Source organism: Myxocyprinus asiaticus, chromosome 44, assembly GCF_019703515.2.
Source record: "Myxocyprinus asiaticus isolate MX2 ecotype Aquarium Trade chromosome 44, UBuf_Myxa_2, whole genome shotgun sequence".
NCBI lineage: Eukaryota > Metazoa > Chordata > Actinopteri > Cypriniformes > Catostomidae > Myxocyprinus > Myxocyprinus asiaticus.
Genome location: NC_059387.1, coordinates 26591584 through 26611555, shown reverse-complemented (window position 1 = coordinate 26611555; position 19972 = coordinate 26591584). Strand labels below are relative to the sequence as shown.

Below are 19972 nucleotides of genomic sequence, written 5' to 3'. Positions count from 1 at the left end.
AAACATTTACCTTTTCCAATAATCATGGAAAACTGGCTGCACAATCCTCTAAATCTCTCACACACACTTCAAGTAACACAGTTTGCACCTGGCCTTCAACATCCAAAATGCCTGTTGAATTACCACAGCTTGTGTCAGGAGAGGGTTTAAACATCTCCACTGCTGGTTTTCTCCTTTCTCCTTTCTCCTTTTCCTCAATCTGTTCTCAATCTCCCAGGAGCGCCCTTTCTTTCCAAAGGCTATTTTACTCTTTTCATCCATTATGCACAAGGTGACAGGGCCAATCTCCCAGGCTTTGCTGGTATGCCTAGCTGGAGCATCCCATCAACCTGGTGGCATATAACATCCACTTGAGCCAGAGACAAAAAGTCTCCTTAATCCCATGAAACAACTTTAAGAGACAAGGTGGACAACTTTATCACAACCTGAAAGCGAAGCTCTATAATTTTCCTAGTTGTCCTTCAACATCAATTCCAGCAACAGCAGATTTTCCACCTTTGAGAACCACACATAGAAAAATCACTTGCAAACGATAGTATTCTGTAGCCTACAAATTAACTTGTAAAAAAGCAATTTCAGTAAATAACTGTAAGAGGTGCTTGCCTATGCAAAACTCACTGGCACGATGCCATAAAGTTCTGATTGGTTGCCAGGGTGATACTATGGTGTACTGTCTGGTTGTTAGCTCATTGCTTTGCATTTGCTAAGGTTTTCTCGGTGGTTGCTAGGTTGTTGCAAAATGGCCCAAATCAAGAGTCCATCCCAATTCTCTCTTCTGGTCCCTAAATATGGCATGTGTCCCTCCCTCAATGCAAGTCTAATGTTTTTTTTTTGTTTGTTTTTTTTTTTTCTCCTATTTTATCATTTGCCAAGAAGAAACAATTTTGAAAAACCCCATGCCAAATCAACCATATTTCAGAAATTTTCCAGCTGAATTTTTATGATTTTGTTAAAACTTTTTCTGAAGATAAAAAAAAAAGAAAAAAAAGAAGAAGAAACATAAATGACGATAAGCCAAACTATTAAATGCAATGGATCAATATTAACTGAGTAATTTATATTTTGTAGAGGAGGGGCTAAAAATTACAATTTTGACCTATGATTTCAGAGCCTTTATTCATCCTTGAAAATGAGTAAAAATGTGACAATTTATGGATGGAGCCAAATTTAGAGCCCCCTATCTCTGGGATTTAAACATATAGGGCCTAAAAAATGAAAATACAAAAAGGAAAGTTTGTTCTTAAGAATCTTAAAGGATATTACAATATCTTTAATAATTTCTGAGTTTTCCAACTTTGGAAAACAACACAAAAAAAGTATTGGGTTTTTTTCTCTCCCATTTTTGGACTTTTGGCATGTAATAAACACCATTGGCATGTAATACAACAAGCGTCAACTGATTTTAGTAATAGACCTATCTATCTCTGGCTACCTAATGGCTACTTGCTTCCACCATTCTATGGTTATTTTTTGACCTGTAGTTTTACTCCAAAATCATAGGTGGATTTTAGATCAAAATAATGTCATTCTACAAAACAAAGAATTACTCTGTAAATATTATTTCATAGCACTGAATATTTGGCTTTCATTTATGAGTATCTTTCACCAGTAACAAAATGTTTTCATAAACAAAATTCTGAGCCAAGGACCTCCGGATGAGTCGACACCCCAAACCTTAATTATGAACAATAGCAATAGTGATGCATGCATACGCACCAATTATAATAGTAATTTTACACAGTAAAGTAAACACAGTTATTATACAAAGCACCGCATATTTAAAGCTTAAAACAGCTTGATGAATGTCATGTTTGAATGTGGTTGATGTTGCATCTAGCTTGGCAAAGGCATACTCAAACTTACAGTGCACTTAATACTTCAGTTCTCTCGCAGACTCTATAATCATCTGGGTTAAAATGAATAACAGGTGTGTTTGGAGACTGGCGGTCTTACTGTTATTTCAGTGCGGTGAGCTACAGAGGGAGTGAGGGGGGCGCCTCTGACCGCAGCTCTTGGGTGGAGAGCTATGAAAAAGAGATTATCTATACATGTGAGAAAAGTAGCAATAAAAACATTCTTCTCTGCTTACTCGTTTCTTTTCGTCTTTCTGAGCGAGCATACAAAGCTATGGCCTATATCGATGTAAAATGACAAGAAAATAAAGAAGTGACTTCAAACAATGTTTCTAGAGGGATGCATTATTTCTGAACATATAACAGCCATTAAAATAGCTGCTGAAGTTCACTCTCACCACTGTTTGCTTTGAACGTACTCTGACTCAAAAAATCGTACATTGCAGTTTAATATCTATTCACATTGATCTTTTTGATAACCTTCCCAGGAATGAAACTCAAACTCACTCTTGTGGAATTTTGCTTGTAATATGACCGAACATTGCTGTTCCATCTAATCTTAATGGACAATTGCAGAAATCTTCTGTAGATTTGCATGAAAGGTTGTGCTGGTCTGTAATCACAAACTATACATCAATCTTTTTAACTAGTGGGAGCCAGACTCCAGAGTCAGAAACTGGCTCCTCTTAAAAGAGTGTCTCTTATTTAATTGTTGGTGGCTCCATTTCATCACATGTGCAAATGCTTTTGGGCATTTTAATATGGTTTGTCCATTGGAACCACCTTTTTAATTAAGGAAAATCTTCTAAACCCTTAAAGGTGGTCACACACAGGACAAGAAGCGCCAAGCCGCGTCGCGGCTAGGACACGACACTGGTATCAAACACAGGGCACGTCGATGCGGTTCAGGTAGACACAAAATTTACCAAGGTTTTTCCCTTCTTCAAGAATGAATACCACTAGAGTACATAATCTACAGTATGTCATTTGATAACGATTTGGCTCAAATTTAATGGAAAATATGCGTGTTGCGCTCTGTGGTGCGGCAGAAATTTAAGCAGCCTCCTGAGTCTTAGCTGGGCAGTGTGTGTACCTTCATTGACAGTTGTTTCAAATTTTACAATGCACCATGTCATCCACCAGATGCGTCTGGTGTGCGACCCCCTTAAGAGTCACCAAATGGAATTGCAAGAATAATGATTGTTTTCAAGGTTTTTTTGAACACTCCCCCTGTTGTCCACTGGTCAAAAAAACAGATAGCCCCACCTCAAACTCACACCATTGGTTGAGCCAGTGTTGCTGTGTAAGGCTGGTCAGGATGCTTAAACTAACAGCTGTATTGATAGCGCCACAGAGCCAGTGTTCACACTTTTCAGTGAAACCAACCTACAATTGGTGTACTTTTAGTTGTCTCTGCATAATAAACTGGGATATAGGAGAAATTATTTTAACACTGTAAATAAAAAATCCACATTTCAGTTTTAATTTATACACAGCAATCATTATAACCTTTTTGTTTTGTTTTTTCTTTAAAGAAGGACTCTGAGCCATTGGACTGTTTCTTCTGGTCGTAAGGCCATCTTGTCATCTGCAGCCCAGTGAATAAATTATTGAGAGAGTTTTGAGGGGGAAAAAAAGCAAGATGAATGGTGAATGCCACACGTGGAGGCACTGACACGTGCCGTCTTTCTCTTCAACACACACACATAAAAAATAAAAAATACAGAGTGCCATTAAGACAGAACGCATGCAGAATCCCATTTACAATGCCACTGTGAGGCAATATCAGCATTAAAACAGGGAAACACTGTAGAGAGAGTTCTGTAGAGTGTCAGTTCTGTAATTCACGTTAAAATGTCCATACTGAACATAACATTTGATTATTATTTTTTTTTAAATACAAGCTGAAGATTACTGTGGGTAAAAATACTTTCTTCTATCTCAGCTTCATATACATAACAGAAAACTAGAAGAAAGCCATTTGTAGGTTGATTTCCTTGAAAGGTTTAAACTCCCTGGCTATTAAAACAGCAATATTTGTTTGAGCATCCCAACCAGACTGACACAGCAACATTGGTTCAACCAATGGTGTGGATGTGGGGTGTGACTAACTGATTTCCAACCAATGGCATATGGGGTCTGGTGATGCTAGTGGTGCAAAAGTTACACACTTCACTTTTAAAAATTTTACTTCCACTTCATGGTCATGTTAATAGTTATTTTGACCAAACCTCCTGAAATCACACAATATTTAGTGTTGCAGTGTGTGTTATTAACTGTTTTTGTTGTTTTTTAATCCTGCAGTTAATATTACATTCACAGTTTTTATTTACTCTAGATTTATTGGAATAGGAGGCCTCTTGTGACTTTTAAACTGAGAGTAAATGGGGTAGTGGGTGGGCAGAAGAAATGTCCAGTTTCCGGACCCTTCAATGAAAAGAAAAACTGTTAAACCAGATTGTCGGTTTTATAGCCGGAGATATAGAACTTCTAGTAAATGCATTCAAAAACATTAATACATTTATCAGAAAGGAAAAGGAACACTCAAATGTGCAAATGATGTGCTAAACGTCCAGGATGAAAATGTTAGAGTTCTGTTAGCTGTCAGTGTCCCTGTATAATTGATGGCGCTCTGTGTCTTTGATGCTAAGGCTATAGAGAATCTCTATTCCTGCTCTTGTTTCCTATAGGTGTCCACACCCAAGAACCAATGGTGAGAGAAAGATCTCACCAGCTACATCTGGAAGCTATACTGATGTTCTCCAACAGAGCTCACAGTCTCCAAGTCACTGCTTTCTGAGATAGAAAGGCCCAAATTGACTCTAAACTTAAATTTCCTCAGCCTTTAAACTTACAAAGACACCAGTTCAGCCACAAAGGAACTGCCCTGAATTTAATACCAGCTATGTTCCATGTAATTGTCATTAGTGACGCTACTACTAGTTTTCTGACAGTATTTGATTTGGGTGTCATTTATATTGGTATGCCCGAAATATGAAACTGTAACAAATTCTACAATTTCCTGGGAGACAACTGCACACAAAGAAAAACAAGTATCATGAATCCTCTGTGTTGTGACAGTTGTACAATGTGCTTAAATCGCAGACTAGCATTTTGCCATCCACTGACAGGTAATTCCATGTTGTTTACTATCAGGATACTACAGTGTTATTGATCCGAGCAGCAGCTGGAGGTACAGAAATGGGCAGATGACATGGGCTAGACAGTATGATGGAGGGCAGAAATGGAGAGACGTTTCTATCAGCAGCTGATTAACAACATACTACTGATCTAAATGGCATCTGGACAATATGCAATTTTAACTATTATTCTAAACATGTACTGTATATCCATATATTCAAATATTTAACTAAATTCAAACATGTATGCATAAGAGATCAGATCAAAATCTTTTTAAGATCAAGAGAAACAAAAATTCAATCAATTGACTGGTAGTGTACATACAAGCAAGTATTTTCGGCCACTGGAAATTCGAGAAAATATATTCCAGAATTCCAGAAAAGATATTAATATCAAGGGTAAAAGAAAAGGCCATTGCATATGTATTGTGCTTTCAAAAGATCTGCCAAGGCTAATAAATACTGACTGGTTGGAAGCAAAACTTGCACTAAATTGCAGCCTCACACACTTCCAAACTGGCAATGAGCAGTTAGCTGATGGCTAGCACTATGCTGGGAAGGCACAAAAGCATATTGAAGAAAAAGCTTATGCCACTAGCTCATAGCTGAATGTTGAACAGCCAGCTTCATGGTTCTCCGAGCTGTACAAGCTATCAGCAGGTAGCAGTGACACTTAAATGACCCAGTATGTAAAGTGTTATGTTCACGGCATTGTAACAGCATGCTAAATGCAAAATGACCACATGTAACAGTATCCACAGGAATGCTTGTGGTCGTTTTCATTTTAAGTACAGACTAAGGGCATTTTCAGATCTGTGGCTCGTTCAAATTGTTCCGAAACAGAGGCTAAATTGTTACAAAGTTGCATTTTCTTCTTAGTTCGGTTCACATTCACAAGGCAACATTTCAAAACGGACCAAAACTCTTAATAAATGTCACATGTGAGCAAACTGTCCTCTTATTGGTCAAAGTTTATACGCTGTTCAGGTATTTAGCTCTTACATCCAAATACCGGTTAAAATTATATACCTGCATAAATTGTTAAAAATTTTCGACTACTGTTTATGTCCCGATTATGCAAAAAGCTTCTGGGTGGCACAAAATGTGCAATCTGTGGACTAACATGCAGTAAATGGTAAATATAAAAGGTCAGACTATGTAATTAAAAAAAGACTCCAGTGTCAGAGCTGTGGCACAGTGGGTAGTGCACATGCTCACAATGCATAAAAAGAGCTGTTGTTCTCATGGGGACAATGATTTGAATCTGGTCTACGTCATGCAATCCCACTTCCCCCCTCCCACCCTCCCTCTACTCTCCAGTCACTTTAAATTGCCCTATCCGTAAAAGACAAAAACCCCATACTGTATATTAGGGTTGGGAACTGAGAACATGTTTTAAAAAATACAATATTAAAAAAAATACTGGAACAGTTTGACATGCAATTTTCCACTAATGTGGATGGAACATTGTACTAATATACTCTGACAGTGTTTCCTGCTGTGCTATTAGAGGCAGAGCTTACTCACTACTGAATGTAAAGCGCAAAACACATAGCCTGACCAGTGTAATGCAATTTCCAAATTAAGAACTCTAATGATCCGGTTCTTTTGAATCTACAGCATGAAACATAACACAACCAGTGTACTTTGTTTCTCGAATGAATAACTCTAATGAGCTGGTTCTTTTGAATCTACGATGCGAAACATACAGCACTACCAGTGTAGTCCAATTCCCAAACAAATGACTCTTATGAGCCGGTTCTTTTCAGTGATTCACAAACATACAGCGTGGCCAGTGTATTTTTGTTCCCAAATGAATGACTCTAATGAGCCGGTTCGTTTGTATCTATGACATGAAACATACAGCGCTACCAATGTAATAAGATTTCCCTGCAAATGACACTTATGAGCTGGTTCTTTTAGTGAAACAAAAATAGACAGCGTCCCCAGTGTTTTGCTGCTCCGAAAGACTCTTTTAAGCTGGCTCATTCCCATCCCTACCATAAATAAATAAAACCACTCAAATTTCCCAATTTACAAATTTCCATTCTCCGTTTAGCCAACAAAAGCAGTCAAGAGGGTTTATTGGGATGGTAAGAGCTTGAATGGTGACTGTGTCCGAGGTACATTTAACAAAATTACAGGCAGAAGATAAACTCTTGCAATTCCACCATCATGTTGTCACCCAGCAGCGTGTTGGACATCATGTCCCAAAGATAACAGTTGTGAAAACCCAACTAAAGGTCTAAGTATGTGATTACTACCCTATAAAGACTAACAGCACCAGTGTGCACCAAGCTGATGTCGCTTAACTGTGTTAACCTCACGAATCTACACTCCTGAAATTCGGTTTTAAAAAACCAGCGGCATAAGAGCATACACACACTCATTGCTTAAAGCCACCCCAACTGTGAATCTCCATAAGGGTGACGACAATCCCATGACCCAGTTTCTCAGCTCAAATACTATGGGAGAAGACACTCTAGAGCTCCTTATAGTGAGATTACTGTCACAAAGAGCTCATTTCTACAGCTCCTGCCCAAATGAAAAGCACTCCATTCAGCCACAACTGTGTAAGCTTAGGACTGTTGAAAATACGCCCCAGGAGAGAGAAAGAGTGCCCATCTCCAACTGGCATGCTCACAGTCGGGGGGCCATCGGGTCAGACCCCATGCCAGACCCAAACTCAAAAGCTGGAGTGCTCCACAAGACCACTCAAAAACTATTCATATCCAACAAAAGACATTTGATTGTACGGCAAAGCGCATTACAGTGGGATTTATGGGTGAGAATGAACAGCCCCTGTAAGAGGACTTCTTACAAGAGGGTTTATATCAGAAACTAGTTTTCAAGCACACAATCAGAGAATGAAAGGTTAAGTGAGGATGTAGAGAATGAAATGGAAAAAAAGCAGTGGAAAAGGAGGAATTTATGAATGCCAGAACAAACAGGGTTAAACAGGAACCGAGGGGAACAAGAGAGGAGGGGGTTTTTGAAGAGCATTTAAGTGCTGGCTCCAAAAAAAAAAAAAAAAAAAAAAAAAAAGAGGTAAGAGAAAAGAATGGAAGAGATAACTGAAAGAGGCAGGTCACTGAGCCGAGGTTGTGGGAGAACATGAATCCAAACAGTAGCCTTCTCTCTCTGTGTTTCAATCTTTCTCTATATATCTTTCTTGGCTCTGTGTGGTGGCATTAAACAGTAAGCGAGCTAGACTGAAGCACTGTTGGGAGAGATGGAGAAAGAATCCCAGAGACAGCACTTTTCGTGCGCATCCGAGTTCGAATGACATCAAAGTTCGGTTCATTTGGGTGGTGTGAACGCTGTTTTCCGAATTTGAGTCCACTTTCAAGTCCACTTGAAAAGGTCGTCTGGGTTACGGTTCATGTGAACTCTGGTGTGGTTTGCTGCTAATATGAACGCAATCGTACCAAATCGCGTAAGTGAACCATTATTGATGCTGTTAACCTCGCGTTAACGATCTCCCGATCGCAATTATGGTTTAATGATCATCTCATACCAGTTTGTGTCCAAATAAATCACCTTCAGAGAGCAGCTCACATTGTTCACTCTTGCAGCGCATCCGCTGGCTCGCGACAGACAAACGCTAATATTCTTCACATCATTACACATTCAATGCATCTGTGACAGACAAACATAATTGTCGTTTTGTGCATGTAATGTTTTGGTGGTAAATCCAAAGAGATAAATACTTCAATAACACAGCGAAGCTGATGTCTTCTTGAGTTGTTGCCTAGTTACAGTAGTAAACAGCTGCCGCTTGTACTCATATTGATGACGTAATCGGACCGGGGTTCAGACCCAACAAATATGATGTGAATAGAGACCAGCGGGGGCAGGGGAGGGGGGAGGAAATAAATTCGGGTTCGGTCCAAGCAACTTAAATTTTGTTCTCCTTATCACACAAAATTATTGCTTGCCTTCAGAAGACTTGTAATATGATGCACGAATCGCATGGACTAATTTTGAAACTTCTGACTGCTCTACAGTGTGTCACTATCAACTGCTGTAGTTTCCTTGTGCGACCCCATGGCCTCATGCAAGGACTTGCTATTTTGGATTCACTATACGCAACGCATAATTTTAATTCATTTAAACCTATTGCCTACTGTTCAGGACACTCTAAGGAGTCATTTAAGGGTTAAACTTCTGATGCACAGAGTCACGTGACCAATCACCATGGCGTCGATTTCCGTGAACTGCTTCTATGGGCATAGCGCCAACAAAAGTGCCTTTGGTAAGAAATTTCTTCAAATATTTTCACTGAAACCTGTTTGGTTGTAAAGAGTAGCATCTCTAGTTTAGTTTGATATACTGTTTTTAACTTTTCACAGTAACAAATCTGTGGGTCATTTCACTTAATTTTAATATACATTTAGTTATATTTTATTTTGTCATCACTGTACAATATGGTTCTATTCATTAAAATTAGTAAATGCATTCTTATATATTTACTGTGCATTTTCACATTGGGAATACATGTATTCATGCAAAAGTTGAAAAATGTTGCTTTCAGAGGCCTTATATGGAGTTAGAATGAAAATATGGTGCATTTTGAACTGTTCTGAGACCAGCGCAGACAGACAGCACACTGGAGATTAAGTCATTCAATAAATAGGGAGCAAGGTGCATCTTATAGCTTTTTATGCAGCCAAGTGCATTCACTCCTAAAATCCGACTAAATGTTAACCCCAGTTTCATGCTGCAGATGATGTTTGGACCACTCAACATGTTTGGCAGACATAGGACAATGATAATCAGTACATAAATACAGAAATTTTTTATGCTAAATTTTATTTTAACATTGTTTGGCAGTGATTTGATGACGCTGGCCATTGCTTTTATTCAGAAATATTTATTCAGCTTTATAGAAAATCAGCTGTAATGTCTATAACGTCTCAAAAACATGAATAATCAATACTCCTGGACACATAATAAACTGTTTGATGAAGAAGATGAAAACTTTAGCTTTGTATTACTTAAAATGTCACAACTTAGTCCCGATGTCCACATATGTGGACATACATTTTTAGTGAGAGAGTTTGCTCAAGAAATATATATATAATATATATATATATATATATATATATATTTTTTTTTTTTTTTTTTTTTTTTTATTTATTTATTTATTTTTTGCTTGTATATTAGGTGCTACTAGTTACAAATCAAAAAGGGAACCGAAAAATGCAAACAGCTGTCACGTGGGGTTTCAGGAGGGTATGGAAACTGGCAATTGCAATATTTTTTATTTTTTTTTAAATATCTCCTTTTGTGTTTCACAGAAGACAGAATGTCATATGGGTTTAGAATAACATGAGCGAGTGTAAATAATGAAAAAAAAAAAAAAATTGGGGGGGTGAACCACTCATTTAAGAACCACTGCACTAGAAAAACAGGAACCGTAACATACTGGTTTTTAAACACCACTCTTTTAAACACTGGCCTAAATTTAGCTGTACAATTAATTCTTCTGATTCTCCTATTAATGTTGTTTTTCAGTGAATATGAAAGCTGTCACAGCATGAAAAGTGGAGGGAAACTATGCTGGCAAGCCCACAGAGAGGCCGCAAGGTGAAAACAGACCACAAGTCGTTTTACTTCGAATCATTTCATAAGGCAATATTCAGTTTCTCATGGAACTGTTGGAGCCAGAGAGCAATGAATGATCTGTCAGCTGACCGGGCTAAACACACTCATGTGAATTAACCAATCTCTCAAGTAAATCTTTTACTTTGAGGTTATTTTTGAGTTGCAGCCCAGTCTCGATCATTCGCTTTAATGAATGGCTGTTAAAAAGTTAACCTTTTTTCCACTGGCATTGAATGGAGCCCAACCAGTGATTTCTACACCGCTATTCAGCAGAGGTGCTGTGGCTAAAGAAATTATATTGTGAGAATTAACATCTAACGTAATTAACAAATGGTACTATATTTTAACTTTTAAAAAAATGCTACAAAAATATTAAATACATTACATAAACAAAAACAAAAATAGGAATTTTTTTTTTATAGGATAGTTAGGCCAAATATTGTTAATATGTACGATATTCGATTAAAGCATATACATGCCTATAGTGCAATTAAAATCATAGAATACATATTTCAATATGATAATTGTTACCCAAATTATGAGCATAAACACATTCATATGATATAACAGTATTTTGTTTACATGAGCTGCAACTTAATCCCAGTACTGCCCTAATCGCATTATAAGGGCGTAAACATAGACACTGAACAGATCTGTCTTTTTATTAATTTTTTTCATCACTATGGCACACACACAATCGCAGTTAGGAAGGGTTATCAAACCTGACTTGCTCCTATCGCTAACAACCCAATTAACAGATACAATCAGTGACATGAGCTGTGGAACTCTATCAGCCATGGTCCAGACCAAAGAGCATTGAATTAGGTTGTGATGGATATCCCACCACCATCTCTCCCCTCCTCTCTCTCTCTCTCTCTAGCCTACTTCCCTGCCACTCAAATCTGCCTTGTAATGCTGCCCAAACCCCCTCCTTTCCCATCTACACTTCCACCCACTAGAAAACCATCCAGAATGGCTCTATGAATATTTAAAACCTGCAGCCTTCTCAGTCCTGGGGTGGCATGCAGGTAAGTCCGTCAAACAGAGTCAAGGAAAGACATAGCTTAAAAAATTATTAAAAATGAAGAAGACAGAAACAAATGCAAAAGAAAAATAATTACAGTGCAGCCATTGTCTTGGCTAGAAAGCAGGGTACATTAATGAAGCCATTAGCACCTTCCAAGATTAAAAGAAATACATGAATAAAGACCTGAGTTTAAACCCATAACCACACGTATGGCTGCGCTGTGGAAATTTGATATGGTGTCTACCTTTCTCATGGGGGCAAAGCTTAATTTTCTAGGTTTTATTTTGCATTTTCTCCTTTCTTTTGGATCTTTTGTATAGAGCAACAAAAGACATCAAAGTGCAAAAAATTTTCCACATGATAAAGCTGGTTATTACTGATTTTTGACTGAGGCCTGTAGACCCCCTTAACCCTAACCCAACACTTATCCCCAATCCTAAACTTGGTAGAAGCAAATATTAATCTAGACATGACCATAGAAGATGTTCTGCAGTCAGTAAACATGCAACTGTATAAAACTCAGTATTCAGAAAACAATGTAGTTCAATTTATAGTACACACTTCATACAGACATCTATACCTCAACTACCCCAGTAAAGTACAGGATCAGGGTCAGAATGTCGCATCTCAACAAAAATCTAACAATAATCCACCTTTAATCTCCTTTTGCCAGACATCAGATTGCTCTATAGCACTCTGTAATTTTCTGTGGGGATATCTAAATCGATTCAAAACCTTAAACCACATCTCCTACCATTTCTAAGAGAGGAACCTCAAGTTTCTGTTACACAACCTATAGTGCGCAATGGTAATACAATGGAAGGAGCACGAGCAAATCTAAAGAACCTCAGAATTGGATGTGTTTGCTTATTTAAAGACCACTATTGGGCAGGACACACTGTGGTCTCAATATTTATTTAATAAAAAATTGTTTGAGATAAAGAGCAAGCATACCCAGTTAACCACAAAAAAAATGTATCCTATTTTCAAAGGAAATCATTCGAGAAAGGAAAAGCAATAATACTTACGTTGGCAGTGTCCATCCACCTCCTCGAAGCCTGTATGGCAGACACAGCGGCCGATGGGCACCAGCCAACCTCCATCAGCGCTACAGAACATCCGAGGCCCCTCCAGCTCTTCCGCATCCTCCACACAAGTGCCGCGCACTTCCACCAGTGCTGAATCGCCGCCCGTCACTGTGTCCGGGAAGCGGGCCAGATTGAGCACAGCCAGAGGACAATGCTTATAAAAAACTCTAACCGACACCAGAGCAATGCAAGCACCCAGGTCCTGAAATGCCAGGTGCAAGCCCCTCTTACTGAGACCGCTGATGTCTCGAACTTCCGTGTTTAGCTTCATGACACGATCACCGACGTCCGTCTGTGTGAAGCTCTCGTCGGCCGCGATAGTGTCAATCTTAACATACTGGCTTTCGCGAATGTGGCGTAAAGGGGCAGCGACAGCATTGTTGGACTCGTGGTAGTATACGTTGAATGTCTCCTTACAGGTTCCAGGAACTCCCGGCAGGCTATTGCAGTCACGTAGAGTGAATTTGATCTCCACGTAGATGCGTTGGGCACCCTCTCGCTGGATCAAGCCAGTGCGCAGCCAGTTGTTCTGATTGGCCTCCATTACATTGCACACCTGGTAGGTCCTCATAGGTATGTTCCGCTCGTCCATTACACTTATCTCCTCCCACTGACAAACAGATAAAAAAAAATCAATCAATTCAAAGAGGAAGACATCTCCCAATGCTCCAGTAATTGTCCTGTGTATTTTGAATCTCAAATCTCAAGGCTTTTACATTGGATAAGGTTCTGAAAGACTTTGACAGGTGAATGATGAGCACATTACGAGTAAAGGCTTCATTTAACTGTCATCAAGATTAAAAGCGCGTCTGACGGGCAATAAGCTCAAAGTTAAAAACTGAATAGTGTCGGTTGTTCTGTTCTTGCATAAATCAACCCTGTATTGTTGGTACAGAGCAAAACATATAATTTTGCTTGAAACTTCAGTTGTTATAACATAGATGCTTTATCACCAACAAAGGCTAAAGAAAATCTCTTAACCATGACATATAAATAGCAGTGTTATGATTCACGACAAACAGCAATTGGTGCACAGCTTTGTTAGTTTTGCATGGGAGTTAGTAAGTCTGAAAATAATGGCAGAATAAGCAGAGATGTTCAAACTGTCTTAATGTTTTTCACGGCACACAAGTCTTTCATTTCATTTCAGAATAGTAGTTTGCACACTGCTGACATGCCAAACCTTGAACGTTCCCCCTCTTTTAGTAGCATTACACAAAAACAGAGTGTTCTTTTTACGAGCTGAAGCATGACTACTTGTGCCAAGGCCACTATTACAATCCATTTTCATTTTACATGGGGTTTGAATGAATGAAACGAAAATGTGTAATGATGGATCAACTCCCACAGAGAGGAAAGGAGATCATTGCCCAGCAGGATAGAAAGGTTGTTTGAAATGAGCCGTTCACCAGAATATGGGTGTAATTTAATTAAATTACAGTTTAATTATCCTGAAAGTAATGTCACAATGCAAACATTTTAATGATCCTAAATCCAGGCTTCATTCTAATATATATATATATATATATATATATATATATATATATATATATATATATATATATATATATATATATCCTCTTATAAGGATAGAATTTGGATGTACTGTATGTTCTCCCTATTCTGAAATCCTGGGACAGTGACATCCATAATTTATTCCTTATCTTGGCAAAGGTACAATGAGAAAAGACCCAGGGCAGCTGGCACAAGCAGAGAGGTCTTTATCATTAATGTTTTTTATTTTTTATTTTTTTATTTATTTTTTTTATCTGTGTCTCTGCAGAGTGAAGATTCAGATGTCACAGGTACTCACCCCCTCTGGAGGATATGCTTCCCAACCCAGATCACCTGGGGCAGACATAGAGTCAAGCAGAGTAACTGTAAAAGAACAAAAATGAGAAAGATAGATAGTTATTCAAAACCACAGGGCAAACATTTTTGGAGTACTCTTAAAGGGATAGTTTACCCAAAAATAAAAATTCTGTCATCCATTCTCATGTTGTTCTGATTTTGTTTCCTCATGTTGTTCCAAACCCATATGACTTTCTTTCTTCCATGGAGCACCAAAGCAGGTGTTACGCAGAATGTTAGTCTCAGTCTCTTTCACTGCATCTTCCCATACCAGGAAAGTGAATAGTGACAGAGTCTGTCATTTTGCCTAACATCTCCTTTAGTGTTCCAAAAAAGAAAGAAATTTAAACATGTTTCAACAATATGAGTTTGAGCTATAAGTGTTGGGTGTAATGAATTACTAAGTAATTAATTACTGTAAATAAATTTCTTTATCATTGAAAAAAGTAAGGGATTACTCTTAATTTTTCAGTTATTTAATTACAGTTACTTCTGATGTAATTGCGTTAAATACTGTATAGACTATAGAACAATTCTATATAAAACAATAGTGAATTTAAAATCAAAATTTAACAACTAATGTTAAAATATATGTTTTCTAATTTAATGCTGCCCCCTTAAATTCTTTGGCCAGTTCAAGAATAATTTATCTGAAAGAATTAAAAGAACATTGTCATGCCTATCCTTGTATTTTTCATCTGGTCGAGGTTCATAAGGGTTTTAGAAGGTAATTACTAATAAGTAATGCAATTACTTTGTCTGAAAAGTAATTAGTACAGTAATCTTTTTACACCGTACAAGATGTAATTAGTAGTTAGTAATTAATTACTTTTTTTTCTTTTTTTTAAGAGTAATTTACCCAACACTGATGGTGACAGAATTTTCATTTTTGGGTGAAATACCTCCTTAACACAGAACATTCTAGCTCTTAAGGAATATTTTATTTTGTTCAGATATTTCACAAACAACAATGAGGTTTTTACACAGCACGATGTCATGTAAAACATTAATCATTCAAGGCTGCAGCCTTTTTGAATAAAACAAAGTGCAGAGCTCTGGAAATGTCAGAAACACTTGCAACAAAACAGCCTAATCAACACTTTAAGGTTTTTATTAACACGCATTTAAGGTTTTTCGCTGTAGCTTTATTTAGATGGCTATGACATATTAAGTGTAATTATTATTTATTTAAGCGCAACTTCAACTACATACCTATACAAAATTATTCCAAGGTTATTTGTGCAATCGATTTTTGTAAAAAATAAAAATAAAGAACATTATCTTATCCCAACTTTAAGGGTTAGTTCACCCCAAAATGAAAATTCTCTCATCATTTACTCACCCTCATGCCATCCCACATACAGTATATATGACTTTCTTCCTTCTGCATAACACAAACAAAGATTTTAAGAAGAATATCTTAGATCTGTAGGTCCATACTATTCAAGTGAATAGTGGCCAGAACTTTGAAGCTCCAAAATGCACAAAAAGGCAGCACAGAAGTAATCCATATGACTCCAGTGGTTAAATCCATGTCAACAGATGCGATATGATAGGTGAGGGTATGAAACAGATCAGTGTTTAAGTTATTTTTTTACTATAAATCTTCACCTTTTAACAGCCCTGACCAGTCGGTGGCAATATGCACAAATAATGTGAATTGCCAAAAAACAAAAGAAGAATGTGGAAATCAAAGTGTTGTGGAGATTTATAGTAAAAAAAAAAGGACTTAACTATTGATCCGCTTCTCACCTAAACCTATTATATCACTTCTGAAGACATGGATTTAACCACTGAGACATATTAGCTGCTTTTTGGAAGTTCTGGTCCAAAGCCAGTTGGACCAAAGTTCTGGTCACCATTCACTTGCATTGAATGAACCTAAAGAGCCGAGATATTCTTCTAAAAATCTTTGTTTGTGTTCTGCAGAGGAAAGAAAGAAAGTCATACACATCTGGGATGGCCTGAGAGTGAGTAAATGATGAGAGAATTTTCATTTTTGGGTGAACTATTTCTTTAATATGCAGAGACAACTATTTTGTAGGTTGATATCCCCTGAAATTTTAAACACTCTGGGGCTATTAAAACATTACTGTGTGTCTGAACATTTGAACCAGCCTGACATAGTATATGGCTCAACCAATGCTGTGAGTTTGGGTCGACAGTATCGATTTGTCCAACCAATGGAAGATGGGGGATTTTACGTGAGACCCATTCGCTAGTGGCACAAAAATTACATACTTCATCTTTAAGCATATCTAAAACCCAGTGGGGTTAGACATTTTGGCCATTATGAAACATGCGATTCACAGCTCCTCAAGTAGTCTTTTTGAAATCTGTTCTCACATCAATATTTTCAGAGGCTGATGCTGCTATTTATAACTGTCAATCTCCCAATATACGGAGCCCTGAACTTCCCACTTTGAGCTCCGTTCCAAACCAATTACAGCATGGCAACAGGGGTGATTAATTCTTAATCACATCCAAACCTCAGATGTTCCTCCTCTTTCACGCTGAATATCAACCTTTCCCTCTCCTAGCACATATGTGTGCCCTTTTGTAACGATCTCAGATGAAAAAAAAAAAAAAAGGAAAATCAAAGACCATATGGATCCAAATTCTAATTAAAACTGACTGTCAGTGGGTTTGTGTGACATGCAAACACTCTGCAATTTTCAAATCACTCTTCGATGGTTGGTTGATGTGGAAAAAAGGATTTTGTTTGGTTTTATGGGTCAAATATGGAGCAATTGGGCAAATTTGATGACTTGACACTTTTGAGGGGAAAACCATATGTAGAGTCAATGCAGGATATTACTTCTTAACTGAATACAGATTATGATGCCATTAACCGCTGGTGCTGGTGTGGCTGTTTCTGATGAAGGGCTAAAGCCAGACAGACCAATATATCATTCCACAACGATCTGGAAAACATTTTCCTCGGCCTTTCAAAGACACATTTAATAAAACAAACAAATTAATACAGCTTCATGCCACAGGCCTCGCACAACATATTAATGCAAGCAGCAGGCAACATTTAACTCACAGCGAGGCAAAATGTATTCCACCTGAAACATTGATTGTTGCTCAGAATACCTTTTTCAAAGAACTGGCATATTGGCCCTGCTGTAAGGACTAGCATGTCTTATGCCATCCATATTAATTTTCTAGCTATATACTAGAAATATATATGTATTTCAACAACTGTCTCATTTCTCTCTTTCCTAAGGAATTTGGTCATTTCATAGGAAATTAATACTTAGCTAAAACATAGCTAAGAACTAAATCTCTTGAGTTATTAAATGAAAAAGCTGAAAGAGCAACCTCTGAGTAGTTAAATGTTTCTCTGAGTAACCACCAGCCTGGTCAGCAGGGAAATTCATGCTGGTCTAAGCTGGTCTGTTTAGCAGGGGACATGTACAGATACAGATCCAGCTCTCTGGTGATCTGACCACTAAAGAAAACAGAGGGGTGATTAGTCTACTTCGAAAAGAGTCTACTTCTCTTTCTTGGTTCCTATTTTATACAGAGGGAGCTTAATGCTCCTTTATCATCCAAACAATGACAGAACATTCCTTTAATCCTCCTGTCAAAGAGAGAAAGAGGGGGGGTGGGGGGGGTCACAAAGCTTGTGTTCCTGCTTTCCTTAAAAAAGGGCCATGACACACCTTTTATTATTATTTTAATATTTTCCTTAAGGTTCACTTCTAAAATTAGTAAAGATTTTTGCACAAAAAAACAGTCATATAATTGTAAAACATTTTCATTTTCCACCCTCATTTTAACCCTCTGTCAGAAACACTTGGTTTTAGTGCTGCTTTTCCTTTAAGATTTGACAGTCCCCACTGTTATGGTCAGCTCTCGATTGGCTGCTCTTGGTTGAACTGCTCTCCCCTTGCCATCTCACTGCTCACCACTAAAGGGTGGGGCTACAGAAGTGATAAGGTAAATAAGGTGTTTATATGTTGTTGTGGAGGCGGTCAGATGCAAATCTCAGAACCAAACATTTTCAAACTCCCACCTCCTGTATGCACCTCTTCTATCTCTATGTTCTCTCCTCTGACTGACACTGAGGTCTCTAAACTCCTCCTCTCCAGTCACCCCATCACCTGTCCCCTTGACTCCATTCCTTCCCACCATCTCAAAGCCATCTCTCCGTCCATTCTACCTGCACTCACACACATAATTAACACATCTCTACTTACAGGCATTTTCCCACTACATTTAAGCAGGCATTTAATCGAGTAACCCCACTGCTTAAAAAACCTGCACTTAACCCAACACAGGTAGAACACTACAGACCAGTCTCTCTCATCCCATTCATGGCAAAAACACTTGAAAGGGCAGTTTTCAATCAGATCTCTGCCTATCTCTCACAGAACAAGCTACTGGATGACAATCAGTCAATCTTCAAAAGTGGACATTCCACAGAGACTGCCCTGCTGTCTGTCACTGAGTCCCTGAGACAGGCGAGAGCTGGATCCAGATCATCCATCCTGATTCTACTGGACCTTTCTGCAGCCTCTGACACAGTCAACCATCAGATCCTACTGTCCACACTCTCTACTCTGGGCATCACAGGAACTGTGCTTGACTGGTTTAAGTCCTATCTCTCAGGTAGGTCCTTCAAGGTAGCCTGGAGTGGTGAGGTGTCCAAGTCAAATCAGCTACTTACTGAGGTAACTCAGGGCTCAGTGTTTGGGCCACTTCTTTTCTCTATATCCACAACATCACTGGGATCAATCATTCAAGCACATGGGCTCTCTTACCACTGCTACACCGATAGCACACAGCTCTACTCGTCTTTCCAGCCCAACAACACCACAGTGACTACTCGAATCTCTGCCATTTTGGCAGAGATCTTGGCCTGGATGATGGAACACCACCTGCAACTTCACCCAATGAAGACTGAGCTCCTCATCTTTCCAGCCAACCATGACATCACTGTTCAGCTGGGTTCAACTACAATAACGCCTTCCAAAATGGTCAGAAATCTAGGGGTAACCATCGATAACCAACTCAAACACAGCACAGTCATGTAGATTTACACTGTACAATATCAGGAAAATAAGACCCTTCCTCTCTGAACATGCCACACAGCTTCTTGTTCAGTCACTTGCCTTAACTATACTGGACTACTGTAACGCTCTCATCATGCCCCTGCAAATGATCCAGAATGCAGCAGCACATCTGGTCTTTAATGAACCAAAGAGAGCGCATGTTACACCACTCCTCATCTCTCTTCACTGGTTGCTAGTTGATGCGCATATCAAATTTAATACTCTGATGCTGGCATACAGAGCAGTCACTGGGTCTGCTCCAGCATACCTAAAATCATTTCTGCAGAGCTATGTTCCCACCAGAAGCCTTCGGTCGGCTTCTGGAGGAAGTAGAGAACGAGTCATT

The 19972-nt window shown here is 38.5% G+C and overlaps 1 protein-coding gene across 1 annotated transcript in view; it reads right to left on the bottom strand.

The window, feature by feature from the left end:
- The window catches only part of LOC127434605 (ephrin type-A receptor 3-like), an 85511-nt gene that overhangs the window by 55102 nt on the left and 10437 nt on the right, over window positions 1-19972 (bottom strand). The window contains exons 2-3 of the mRNA XM_051687445.1: window positions 14529-14593; window positions 12656-13325 (exon numbers count right to left, since the gene is read on the bottom strand). Of these exons, the coding sequence (XP_051543405.1) occupies window positions 12656-13325; window positions 14529-14593 (735 nt within the window). The remainder of the gene's footprint in view (window positions 1-12655; window positions 13326-14528; window positions 14594-19972) is intronic.